The 13,492-nt window shown below is 40.2% G+C and overlaps 1 protein-coding gene across 1 annotated transcript in view; it reads right to left on the bottom strand.

The window, feature by feature from the left end:
- LOC129820190 (calcitonin gene-related peptide type 1 receptor-like) overlaps positions 1–13,492 on the bottom strand; it is a 94,546-nt gene that overhangs the window by 13,226 nt on the left and 67,828 nt on the right. The window contains exons 11-12 of the mRNA XM_055877173.1: positions 7,191–7,317; positions 441–594 (exon numbers count right to left, since the gene is read on the bottom strand). Of these exons, the coding sequence (XP_055733148.1) occupies positions 441–594; positions 7,191–7,317 (281 nt within the window). The remainder of the gene's footprint in view (positions 1–440; positions 595–7,190; positions 7,318–13,492) is intronic.

Raw genomic sequence — 13,492 nt, 5'->3', positions numbered from 1 at the left:
TGTAATTTGCTGGTAGAAATTAGGTAAAATGGATTTAAGTTTCTCTGCACTAAAGTCCCCAGCCACTAGGAGCGCCGCCTCTGAATGATTTTGATGGCAGTGGACCCTCTTGCTTCGACTATTCCTCTCTGCAATTAACCTTTTGCATTGCTTTCAATTGCTGGCTATAATTAATGCAGCCTTATTGCATACAATTTATGTTTTTGGTTTAAAGGGAGTCAGATGAACTCGCAGATACCATTTTTATGTCTCTGCGTTCAGTATGAAGAGAGTTAGAGGTAGTTTTGTGAGCCAATGCTAACTATCGTTAGCACAATGATTGGAAGTCTACCGGAACAGCTAGCATAAGTAGAAAAATGCCTTAAATGCCCAAATCTCACACTATCTCTTTAAACTAATCGGATGCCTGATCTGTGGTTAAGGCGGGTCGTAAGACTCACCCCAGCCTAGGAGGTAGTACCAGTGTAGGTGCTGCTCCTCGGCGAACACAGCCACCACAATGAGTGTGTGCAGATAGATCCCCTCACACAGCATCCAGAAGTAGTTACAGCCCAGCATGTACATGTGGAAGAAGTGCAACACCTTACAGCCAACCTGCAGGGGATTAGGATCACAGAGATTCACACAGAGACGACAACAACAACACCAAATAACAATAACAACAACACAAAGCCCAACGCTCAACCAGCCCTGACACAGAATTGTTAGTGGGGGTATTATGATTTTCCAATAGGAGGATGTTCATCATTTTACCCCCTACTGCTGGAGCGCATCCCTTGCTCTACTTTTCTCTAGGTTAATGTAACTGCAGCTCATTGTATTTATTTTACAAGAATAATGGACTGCAAAGTACCCTTAATCCTGTTCAATAATATCCACACATTCTTGTCAGTCAACACTATGCTATCATGTCTCTTTCTGTCAAATGGCACACTATGGCCTACATATGGGCCCTGGTCAAAAGTGGTGCACTATATACAGTAGATGGGTTAGCTGACAATGTCACGAAAACGATACGCACGCTTCAATGGAGCAGAAGTCAGTGTTTTGTTGTGGGTCTGGATGACCAGATAGTTACCAACAATGACAAGAAACTGCCATGTGGAGAATCGTAAGTGACTCGTTTCATCTTGTACTTGATAAGATGTCTTGTTTTGAAATGTTTTGACTGATAAATGCTAATATGGCTCAAATTCGCCAGCTAGCTAACCCAACAACTGTAACAAAGTATTTGAAATAACAAGTGCTCATTGTGCACATTTATTTATGTTTCCAATAAACATCGGAAAAAATATATAGTTTACATGTTGGCAACAATCTAAGCCAACCAGTCTGTTTTGCCCCATAGTTGCACACGCATCGGTTTTGTTGCTAAATAATCAACCCGTCTATAGGGAATATGGTTCCATTTGGGACGGGTCCATGTAGATTCATTGACTCCTTTAGGTGTTGAGATTTGTTGTTCTCAGCACTCTGTCTCGGAACATGTGTGCTGATCTGATTAGACGATTCTGGCATTGGTAGCAGCTACATTTACATTTACATACAAGTACAGCAACAGTTAAAAGTTTGGACACACCTGCTCATTCAAGGGTTTTTCTTTATTCGTACTACTTTCTACATTGTATAATAATGGTAAAGACATCCAAACTTTGAAATAACACATATGGAATTATGTAGTAACCAAAAAAGTGTTACACAAATCAAAATATATTTTAGATTCTTCAAACTAGCCACCCTTTACCTTGATGACAGCTTTGCACACTCTTGGCATTCTCTCAACCAGCTTCCCCTGGAATGTTTTTCCAACAGTCTTGAAAGAGTTCCCACATATGCTGAGCACTTGTTGGCTGCTTTTCCTTCACTCTGCGGCCAACTCATCCCAAACCATCTCAATTGGGGTGAGGTCGGGTGATTGTGGAGGCCAGGTCATCTTATGCAGCACTCCATCTCATTCCTTCTTGGTCAAATAGCCCTTAAACAACCTGGAGGTTTGTTGGGTCAATGATAGTCCCACCATTTTGGTGGAACTACACATGCGGAGATCATCATGCCAGCAGCATACCACCCTGCATACCACTACTGGCTTGCTTCTGAAGCTAAGCAGGGTTGGTCCTGGTCAGGCCCTGGATGGGAGACCAGATGCTGCTGGAAGTGGTGTTGGAGGGCCAGTAGGAGGCACTCTTTCCCCTGGTCTAAAAAAATATCCCAATGCCCCAGGGCAGTGATTGGGGACACTGCCCTCTGTAGGGTGCCGTCTTTCGGATGGGACGTTAAACGGGTGTCCTGACTCTCTGAGGTCATTAAAGATCCCATGGCACTTATCGTAAGAGTAGGGGTGTTAACCCCGGTGTCCTGGCTAAATTCCCAATCTGGCCCTCAAACCATCATGGTCACCTAATAATCCCCAGTTTACAATTGGCTCATTCATCCCCCTCCTCTCCCCTGTAACTATTCCCCAGGTCATTGCTGCAAATGAGAACTTGTTCTCAGTCAACTTACCTGGTAAAATAACGGTAAAATAAATAAAATAAAAAAATCTGTTCACCTACTCTACATCTCACAAAGACATGGCGGTTGGAACCAAAGATCTCAAACTTGGACTCATCAGACCAAAGGACAGATTTCCACCAGTCTAATGTCTAATGTCCATTACTTGTGTTCCTTGGCCCAAGCAAGTCTCTTACTCTTATTATGAAGGCCTGATTGACACAGTCTTCTCTGAACAGTTGATGTTGAGATGTGTCTGTTACTTGGACTCTTTGAAGCATTTATTTGGGCTGCAATTTCTGAGGCTGGTAACTCTGCAGCAGAGTTAACTTTGGATCTTCCTTTCCTGTGTCGGTCCTCATGAGAGACAGTTTCATCATAGCTTAACCCATGGTTTTCGCGACTGCACTTGAAGAAACTTTCAAAGTTCTTGAAATGTTCCGGATTGACTGACCTTCATGTCTTAAAGTAATAATGGACTGTTGTTTCTCTTTGCTTATTTGAGCTGTTCTTGCCATAATATGGACTTGGTTTTTTACCAAATAGAGCGATCTTCTGTATACCGGCCCTACCTTGTCACAACACAACTGATTGGCTCAAACGCATTAAGAAGGAAAGAAATTCCACAAATTAACTTTTAACAAGGCACACCTGTTAATTGGAATGCATTCCAGGTGACTACCTCATGAAGCTGGTTGAGAGAATGCCAAGAGTGTGCAAAGCTGTTATCAATGCAAAGGGTGGCTACTTCGAAAAATCTAAAATAATATATTTTGATTTGTTTAACACTTTTTTGGTTACTACAGGATTCCATATGTGTTATTTCATAGTTTTGATGTCTTCACTATTATTCTACAATGTAGAAAATAGTAAATATAAAGAAAAACCCTGGAATGAGTAGGTGTGTCCAAACTTTTGACTGGTACTGTATGTCTTCTAGACTCTTGTCCTGAGGTCCGTATACGCAGCATATGCAGCATACACAGCCTTCAGAACCTGTCAATCGCTCACAAACTCTTAGCCATACAGTGGCCACTGTTTTCTTGGGGGCCTTCAATGTTGCAGAAATTCTTTGCTCCAGAGCACTCAGGACATCAGACTGGGGTGAAGGTTCACCTTCCAACATAACAACGACCCTAAGCACATAGCCAAGACAACGCAGGAGTGGCTTCGGGACAAGTCTCTGAATGTCCTTGAGTGGCCCAGCCAGAGCCCGGACTTGAACCCAATCAAACATCTCTGGAGAGATCTGAAAATAGCTGTGCAGTGACGCTCCCCATCCAACCTGACAGAGCTTGAGAAGAATGGGAGAAACTCCCCAAATACAGGTGTGCCAAGCTTGTAGTCATACCCAAGAAGCCTCAAGGTTGTAATCGCTGCCAATGGTGCTTCAACAAAGTACTGAGTAAAAGGTCTGAATACTTAGGTAAATAAAATGCTTTTTAAAATCTGTTTTCACTTTGCCATTATGTGGTTTTGTGTGTAGATTGATGAGGACACATTTTAATTTAATACATTTTAGAATAAGGCTGTAACGTAACAACGTAGAAAAAGTGAAGAGTCTCCTTCTCCTCTATGTCTTTTTACCCTCCTCATCCTCTACCCTCATCTACCCTCCTCCTTCTTTACCCTCCTCATCCTCTACCCTAATCTACCCTCCTTCTTTACCCTCCTCCTCCTCTACCCTCATCTACCCTCCTTCTTTACCCTCCTCCTCCTCTACCTTCATCTACCCTTCTCCTTCTTTACCCTCCTCCTCATCTACCCTCCTTCTTTACCCTCCTCCTCCTCTACCCTCATCTACCCTCCTCCTTCTTTACCCTCCTCCTCCTCTACCCTCATCTACCCTCCTCCTTCTTTACCCTCCTCCTCCACTACCCTCATCTAACCTCCTTCTTTACCCTCCTCCTCTACCCTCATCTACCCTCCTCCTTCTTTACCCTCCTCCTCCTCTTCCTTCTCTTCAACTCTCCTTCCTCGTCTTTCTCTTCCGTCCTCTTCCACCTCCTGCTATTCCTCGGCTTCTCCTTCCTCTTCCCACCTCCCTCCCTCCCTTCATGACTCCTGGCCCTTACATGGAGTCCAGATGTGCCATTACAAGTATGCTGAAATACAGTTCACTCATCACTAAGGTCTGTTGGTGTGCTCTAAACACTTCATTTTTCTCACCACTTCATAACCACATTTAACCTCAACTTGAATGCCCTACTGAGGCGTCCGGCCTAATATAACGGGATAGTCTGTGTGGTTAAGGTACTAATGTCAGACAAAGTGTGTGTCTCATGTCTTGGGCCTAGTCTTTCGTTTGGCCTGAGCACTAGGGACTCACTCCTCTCGCTACTGGCAGACTAGGAGTCTCTACTGTGATCCGCCAGAGAGAGAGAACACGTGTTCCTTTTTGTTCAAAGAGCGCCTAGTCTATTCTCCCAACAGAGTACCACATCCCTAAATCACACATGCAGAACACAGACCGACCCAGTCTAAATTTGGCGCTCCAGAATTTCAACATGTGCAGTATGTGCAACCAACTGTGATGGGATTTTTTTTGTTCCACCCCTCGAAATCAAGACCATGTTGTCTGAGGTGTGAAAGACAAACTGCAATTTAGTTCTCCCGCTTCTCAAAGCAAGCAGATTATAATACATTTAGGACAGATTGGGAAAGATGGTTCTGAGCCAATGCTGCTAGAACATAGCTATTCATATTGTAAGGTCGGGTTAAATAATGATAATCCATGGACACTGCGACTTCAGATATGACTCAAGGTTTAATCAGAGCAACCAAACATCTTCAGTGGACAAATAAAATGAGAAATCATATGAACAGAGAGCTGGCACCTGCTATGGTACCAGACCCTAAACTGAGGAGATATCCCAGCAACCCCTGCTCTATAAACCAGAGCCCCACCATTCGGTATCAAATTAAACGTTTTCCAATTACATTCCCACAATATTTATTGTGAAAGCTGTCATTCCTTCCTCCCTGTCAGTTGGATCACCAGGGTCAGCTGGTATATCTAAGGAAACAAAAAACCTTCCACTGTGAATATGCCAGATGGATTAGGCTTGAAGTCTGTTTTTCCAGTGAGAACATGATGGTACGGGGAGAAGAGAAGAAGAGAGGCTAGAAATCAAACCCAGGCGGTAGTTATTTTCTTTGACTGGATAAACTGAAGGACATCTCTAAAGTGATGATCCAATCGAGAGCATGATAAAAGGACCTTACTGTGTACATTCAGGAGTTTTTACTAACCATGTGACCTAACCATGAAAAAACGAATGTATCTACTCAAAGGTTACCCAATGTAGCCATTTCTCTGGATCTAGATCTCTGACATTTTCTAGCTTGTTTTTGAATTATTATTAATACTTTTTTGGGTACAGAAGCCGGTCGACTCAGTAACTCTGCCTTGCAAAATACCATAATCAAATAATTTCCTCAAAAGGTGGACAATAAAAATGTCTCATAAAATACAATACTTAAAGCACCAGAAAGGGATGATCCCAGATAGAGCAATGCTACATTCCATAGAGGCAGATTTACCATGTTCACCTTAACAGGCCTCAGGATTCAAAGAATTCAGGTCCGACTTAAACTCAACGAGTGGCAACTGTTCAAAAGTCTGACAGAGGACAGAAGTCTTTGAGTGCTAAGAGAAGGATAACTCTGGGCTGCCTGTGCACACCACATTAAAGATATGCAAAAAATACTCATATCCTAACGAACACTCTTAAAAAAACATCTGCACTCAGCTTGATTGAAACTGATAGTAAACTCATTTGAATTAAGTAAAACCGAGCTCGAGGGCTGTTACCTTTTAAGAATAAAAAAAAATATTATTTTGAAAATATCATGCAGTGAAACCCTGAGACTTATCTATCCTCTTCCCCTTAAATTGTTTTCATTTTATAGATGAAATGTGTGAGACTTACTGGATTTTATAGATGAAATGTGTGAGACTTACTGGATTTTATAGATGAAATGTGTGAGACTTACTGGATTTTACAGATGAAATGTGTGAGACTTACTGGATTTTATAGATGACATGTGTGAGACTTACTGGATTTTACAGATGAAATGTGTGAGACTTACTGGATTTTATAGATGAAATGTGTGAGACTTACTGGATTTTATAGATAAAATGTGTGAGACTTACTGGATTTTATAGATAAAATGTGTGAGACTTTCTGGATTTTATAGATGAAATGTGTGAGACTTACTGGATTTTATAGATAAAATGTGTGAGACTTACTGGATTTTATAGATAAAATGTGTGAGACTTACTGGATTTTATAGATAAAATGTGTGAGACTTACTGGATTTTATAGATGAAATGTGTGAGACTTACTGGATTTTATAGATGAAATGTGTGAGACTTACTGGATTTTATAGATGAAATGTGTGAGACTTACTGGATTTTATAGATAAAATGTGTGAGACTTACTGGATTTTATAGATAAAATGTGTGAGACTTACTGGATTTTATAGATGAAATGTGTGAGACTTACTGGATTTTATAGATGAAATGTGTGAGACTTACTGGATTTTATAGATGAAATGTGTGAGACTTACTGGATTTTATAGATGAAATGTGTGAGACTTACTGGATTTTATAGATGAAATGTGTGAGACTTACTGGATTTTATAGATGAAATGTGTGAGACTTACTGGATTTTATAGATGAAATGTGTGAGACTTACTGGATTTCTCTCCACTACATCTGTGTTGTTGACCACTGCTATGAGGTAGATGAGGGTAAGGGCGGAGTTGAGGACATAGGAAACGAAGAGGTTCTTATGAAGCGTGATCCTTTGGCAGCTCAGGTTCCTGAGTGAAGACAAACATACAGCATAAATAATCATGTTAACATATGATATGTGTCTGGCTGCGGTTACCCAAGCAGACATTCACAGAGAGAACTACAATAAACATTTACAAAATTATTGCTATATATTTTATTAGGATACCTATTAGCTTTTGCAAAAGCAGCAGCTACTCTTCCTGGGGTCCACACAGAACATAAAACATGACATAATACAGAATAATAATAGACAAGAAAGCTCAAGGACAGAACTACAGTTGAAGTCGGAAGTTTACATACACTTAGGTTGGAGTCATTAACACTTGTTTATGAACCACTCCCCAAATGTCTTGTTAACAAACTATAGTTTTGGCAAGTCGGTTAGGACATCTACTTTGTGCATGACACAAGTAATTTTTCTAACAATTGTTTACAGACAGATTATTTCACTTCTAATTCACTGTATCACAATTCCAGTGGGTCAGAAGTTTACATACACTAAGGTGACTGTGCCTTTAAACAGCTCGAAAAATTCTAGAAAATTATGTCATGGCTTTAGAAGCTTCTGATAGGCTAATTGACATAATTTGTGTCAATTGGAGGTGTACCTGTGGATGTATTTCAAAAACTCAGTGCCTCTTTGCCTGACATCATGGGAAAATCAAAAGAAATCAGCCAAGACCTCAGAAAAATAATTGTAGACCTCCACAAGTCTGGTTCATCCTTTGGAGCAATTTCCAAATGCCTGAAGGTACCATGTTCATCTGTACAAACAATGGTACGCAAGTATAAACACCATGGGACCACGCAGCCGTCATACCGCTCAGGAAGGAGACGCGTTCTATCTCCTAGATATGAACATACTTTCGTGCGAAAAGTGCAAATCAATCCCAGAACAACAGCAAAGGACCTTGTGAAGATCCTGGAGGAAACAGGCACAAACGTATCTATATCCACAGTTAAACGAGTCCTATATCGACATAACCTGAGAGGCCGCTCAGCAAGGAAGAAGCAACTGCTCCAAAACCGCCAAAATAAAAGCCAGACTACAGTTTGCAACTGCACATGGGGACAAAGATCAAACTTTTTGGAGAAATGTCCTCTGGTCTGATGAAACAAAAATAGAACTGTTTGGTCATCATGACCATCGTTATGTTTGGAGGAAAAAGGGGGAGGCTTGTAAGCCGAAGAACACCATCCCAACTGTGAAGCAAGGGGGTGGCAGCATCATGTTGTGGGGCTGCTTTGCTGCAGGAGGGATTGGTGCACTTCACAAAATAGATGTCATCATGAGGTAGGAAAATTATGTGGATATATTGAAGCAACATCTCAATACATCAGTCAGGAAGTTGAAGCTTGGTCGCGAATGGGTCTTCCAAATGGACAATGACCCCAAGCATACTTCCAAAGTTGTGGCAAAATGGCTTAAGGACAGCAAAGTCAAGGTATTGGAGTGGCCATCACAAAGCCCTGACCTTAATCCTGTAGAACATTTGTGGGCAGAACTGAAAAGGCGTGTGTGAGCAAGGAGGCCTACAAACCTGACTCAGTTACACCAGCTCTGTCAGGAGGAATGGGACAAAATTCACGCAACTTATTGTGGGAAGCTTGTGGAAGGCTATCCGTAACGTTTGACCCAAGTTAAACAATTGCAATGCTACCAAATACTAATTGACTGTATGTATACTTCTGACCCACTGGGAATGTGATGAAAGCTGAAATAAATCATTCTCTCTACTATTATTATGACATTTCACATTCTTAAAATAAAGTGGTGATCCTAACTGACCAAAGACAGGGAATTTTTACTAGGATTAAATGTCAGGAATTGTGAAAAACTGAGTTTAAATGTATTTGGCTAAGGTGTATGTAAACTTCAGACTTCAACTGTATATACACTTAAGAGCATCAAAATATACAATAAGAGCATCAAAATTAAAAAGGTCCTGTAGTGAAACAATACTGAGAAAACATACATAACCATAATATAGGCGTTGAAGCCAAAAGATGAAGCTGGTTATCATATTTTCTAGTATTCTAGAAAATATTCATGGAATGCTGTGGAGTACATAGGCTATATAATTTTGATAGTGTAGAAAACATTAAGAACACCTTCCTAATATTGATTTGCACCCCCTTTTGCCCTCAGAACAGCCTCAATTCATTGGGGCATGGACTCTACAAGTGTCAAGCGTTCCACAGGGATGCTGGCCCATGTTGACTCTAATCCTTCCCACAGTTGTGTCAAGTAGGCTGGATGTCCTTTGGTTGGTGGACCATTCCTGATACACACAGGAAACTGTTGAGCATGGAAAACCCAGCAACAGTTCTTAACACAAACTGGTGCGCCTGGCACCTACAACCATACTTTGTTCAAAGGCACTCTTTTGTATTTCACATTCTCCGCATGTCTCAATTGTCTCAAGGCTTGCAAATCTGTCTTTAACCAGTCTCCTCCCCTTCAGCTACACAGGGATTATAGCTTTCACCCGGTCAGTCTATGTCACGGAAAGAGCAGGTGTTCCTAATGTTTTGTACACTCAGTGTAAATCGTTAGTATATGAAATATGAAAAATCCATTCACAGTTGATATTTACAGATTACAGTATCTACTACAAGCTGGAGGTCTATTATCATTACAATTAGCCATAATAAAACTTGTTTTCATCCTTTCTGCATGTTGCCATAAAAACTTTAAAATTAACATATTTCATCCTAACAAAAATGTTCCGACCTTTGATGTAATAAACAGGACAATAAATAACATAAACCATTGGAACGACTAACTCTGGCCCATAATGACTTAGTCAGATGTTGCAGTCGTCTGTGAAATAGGTTAAAACAGAGAATCATTAGAATGAAATGTCTGAACCAAGGAACCTCATATACTAAATCAAGATTGCCATTGTAGTGGCAGCATGCTGTAAACTGGTATAACGATGGACAACAATTCATAACTTTCTCTCAAGCAACACAAAGGGGCTGAAATCATTTGCTTTGGTTCACCCATGTTAAATACTAGCACACACGACTTCCAACAACAAGTGGCATCACACCCTATTGAGAATCACACCCTAAACAGATTATTAATAACTGTATTTGAGGCCCCTGTGGAGCTTCCTGATTATCACAGATCAGCAGTCATCAAAGCCTCAAAAACACCAAATGATTCTCTTTTTTAGCAAAGGTTAGGAAAGTAATGTTTCCAATTTTTCATCAACCAGGCTTCCTAAAACAAGCAATTGATAACCTTTTACTGCAGTGGGCTAAATCAGGATCACACAGTCTTTCTCCGTAGTCTTAAACAAATCTACTTGAAACAAAAGTATCCACCTCACACAAATGGTTATGGGCTTAAAAAAGAAGACACCTGTACCATGTCAGATATAGAGTTGAAATGTATTCCAGTCTGCATCCCAATATGACGTCACAGAAGACTGAACTATAACAAAACTGTTTGACATAGAAACACTGGATTTTTGGCTGTTTTTTTGTAAAATATGTTTATTAATTATGAAATTATGATAAATATTAACATTCCACCCATGAGGCCACTAGAGGGCGTTTTGGTCATTTGACTGCAGGAAATGGTGTTTACTGGAGTGAAATAGTGAAAACACTTTGTGTCTAACGTGTGTACACTTCAGCAACAATGTCCTGTTATCTGTCTCCAGTCATTAGCTAATGTTGCAGTCTCAATGTAAATGTGTTGTTTATAGAAGAAGGAGAAGGAGATCTCAGCATGGCAGCAGTAGTAAGGGTTCTGGGTCAGTAGTGTGTTGGAGAGCAAGGCTACCATTAAATGGCCCAACACAAGTTAAAAGACAAAGGAAGTGTCTTAACAGAATATCTTCAAACTAGGATGAGTAGAAAATAGGACAGAATCACTTTCTTTATCCCAAGGTGTTATATTGGTGTATGGATGTTCTCTGGCCACACCTAAACAAGCAACAACATTTAACTTTCTGCCATTTAACTTCATGGTAGAGGAAACCAGGTTTTTAGGTTAAAATGTCCTGGTACTCTGTAAAGTTCATGATTGTCAGATGACATGAAAATAGAGGTCTTTGACCATACACACCAATGGCAGGTTTGGCCTTCACAAGAACAATGCATATGCAGAAAATACCTCAGCGCTACTGTACAATATGGTGGTGCATGTTAGATGTTATGCGGCTATTTTGCTTTCACTGGGCCTGGGGCTCTTGTTATGGTCAACGCAACGACATCATGAACTCTGTCAAGGACCAGGTCCTTTTTGCAGAAAAACTGGTTGCCTCTGCCAGGAGACTAAAACTTGTCTGCAAGTGACTGTTTCAGAAAGACAATAACCCCAAGCACACATCAAATTCCACAAAGAAAGGTTTAATTGACCACAAAATCAACATCTTGAATCCCATTGAAAACCTGTGGTTTGAATTGAAGAGGGCGGTCCATAAGCACAGATGAAGGATATCAAGGATCTGGATATATTGTGTATGGAGGAATGGTCTAAGATCCCTTCCAGTGTGTTCTCCAACTCATAAAACATTTCAGAAAAAGGCTCAGTGCCATTATCCTCACAAGGGAAGGGTGCTTGAGTATTGAAAACCGGGGAACCAATCAATTTGATCCATATCTTTGTTTTTTATTACTTGTTAAACAAAATATCTTTCTCTGAGCAAAATCATGATTAGTATTAGTATAAAATAATATTATTTGTAAAAAAAAAAGGAGCATTGAATAGCTCAGTATTTGTATGATTTATTTTATACAGGCTTTTTTATTAATCTTTATCTAGGGATCGAATAATTCCAGGCAAAACACACAACAATTTTTGACAACTGCATCATGTAGGACAGGCTCAGATAACCAAGTGATGCAGTATTTTTTAAGCTAACCCAACTGTATTTTTCCACGGCTAGTCAGAGTATTTTTATTGGCGAGCCCTGGCAGTGCTGAAGTGGAGGCCATAAATAAGAAGACAGTGCAGCTGTACCGCATCAAATACCACTGTAAACTGCACATCTGGAAAGTCTAATACAACATTAAGACTTTAACGTTGAAAGAGATCCACCTTTAAATACATTGCCATGCTTATAAAAGTGATGCTCCCTTAAAATCAATGCTTTGCTTGCTACCTATAAAACTTAATGGAGATAATAATTAGCTGATCGTGTTGGTCTTCCGTTAAAGCTTTACAATGCCAAGAAAGGATGTATTCTATTCTCTTCTTATAAAGACACAGATACAGAGTAGTTTGAGCGTTTTACTTTTTGCTATTACGATGTGCACCTGCACTCTGTCTTACAGGGTTGGTGTCAATTCGGAACTTCTAAATTCAACCCATGAATTGAAATTCGAATTGTCCATAACCCACAGGAAGCAGAATTTAATTTAAAACAATTCAAAGAAATTCAACTGAGACATTAAACATATTTTGTCTCCTTCCTTTGACAAATATTTTGCTAAAATCTTCTGCATCTTCTTACTAAAGAATACAGATACCATTTAAAATATTATTTTAATTATAACTCAAAGATGTACAGTATTTTGTTTGTAATTGTGTTATGAGATGTTAGGTTGTACTTTCCATTCTAGAGTGAAAGTGGATTATGAATTGTTAACCGACAAAATGATCCGAGAATATTTCCAGACCACTGTAACTATTTTTTCTGAGGACGAGTTTTAGAAATGCAATGTGTCAAGGACATGTTAAACATTGTGTTGGCAACCATACATGATGTCAAAATAAACATGTTGTCACGGCCGTCGTTGAAGGAAGTGGACCAAGGTGCAGCATGGTGTGCGTACATTTTCTTTTATTTGTTAAAATGTCGCCAACAAAACAATAAATAACAAAAACGACCGTGAAGCTTACAGGGCATGAGTGCCACTAACAAAGTCAACCTCCCACAAAGACAGGTGGGAAAAAGGGATACCTAAGTATGGTTCTCAATCAGAGACAACGATAGACAGCTGTCCCTGATTGAGAACCCTACCCGGTCAAAATATAGAAATACAAGTAATAAAACTAAAGAACATAGAATACCCACCCCAAATCACACCCTGCCCTAACCAAATAGAGACATAAAAAGGATCTCTAAGGTCAGGGCGTGACAGTACCCCCCCCCCCCCCCCCCCAAAGGTGCGGACTCCGGCCGCAAAACCTGAACCTATAGGGGAGGGTCTGGGTGGGCATCTATACGCCGTGGTGGCTCA

The sequence above is a fragment of the Salvelinus fontinalis genome, chromosome 22 (genome assembly GCF_029448725.1).
Source record: "Salvelinus fontinalis isolate EN_2023a chromosome 22, ASM2944872v1, whole genome shotgun sequence".
NCBI lineage: Eukaryota > Metazoa > Chordata > Actinopteri > Salmoniformes > Salmonidae > Salvelinus > Salvelinus fontinalis.
This window is presented reverse-complemented; position numbering and strand designations above follow the sequence as displayed.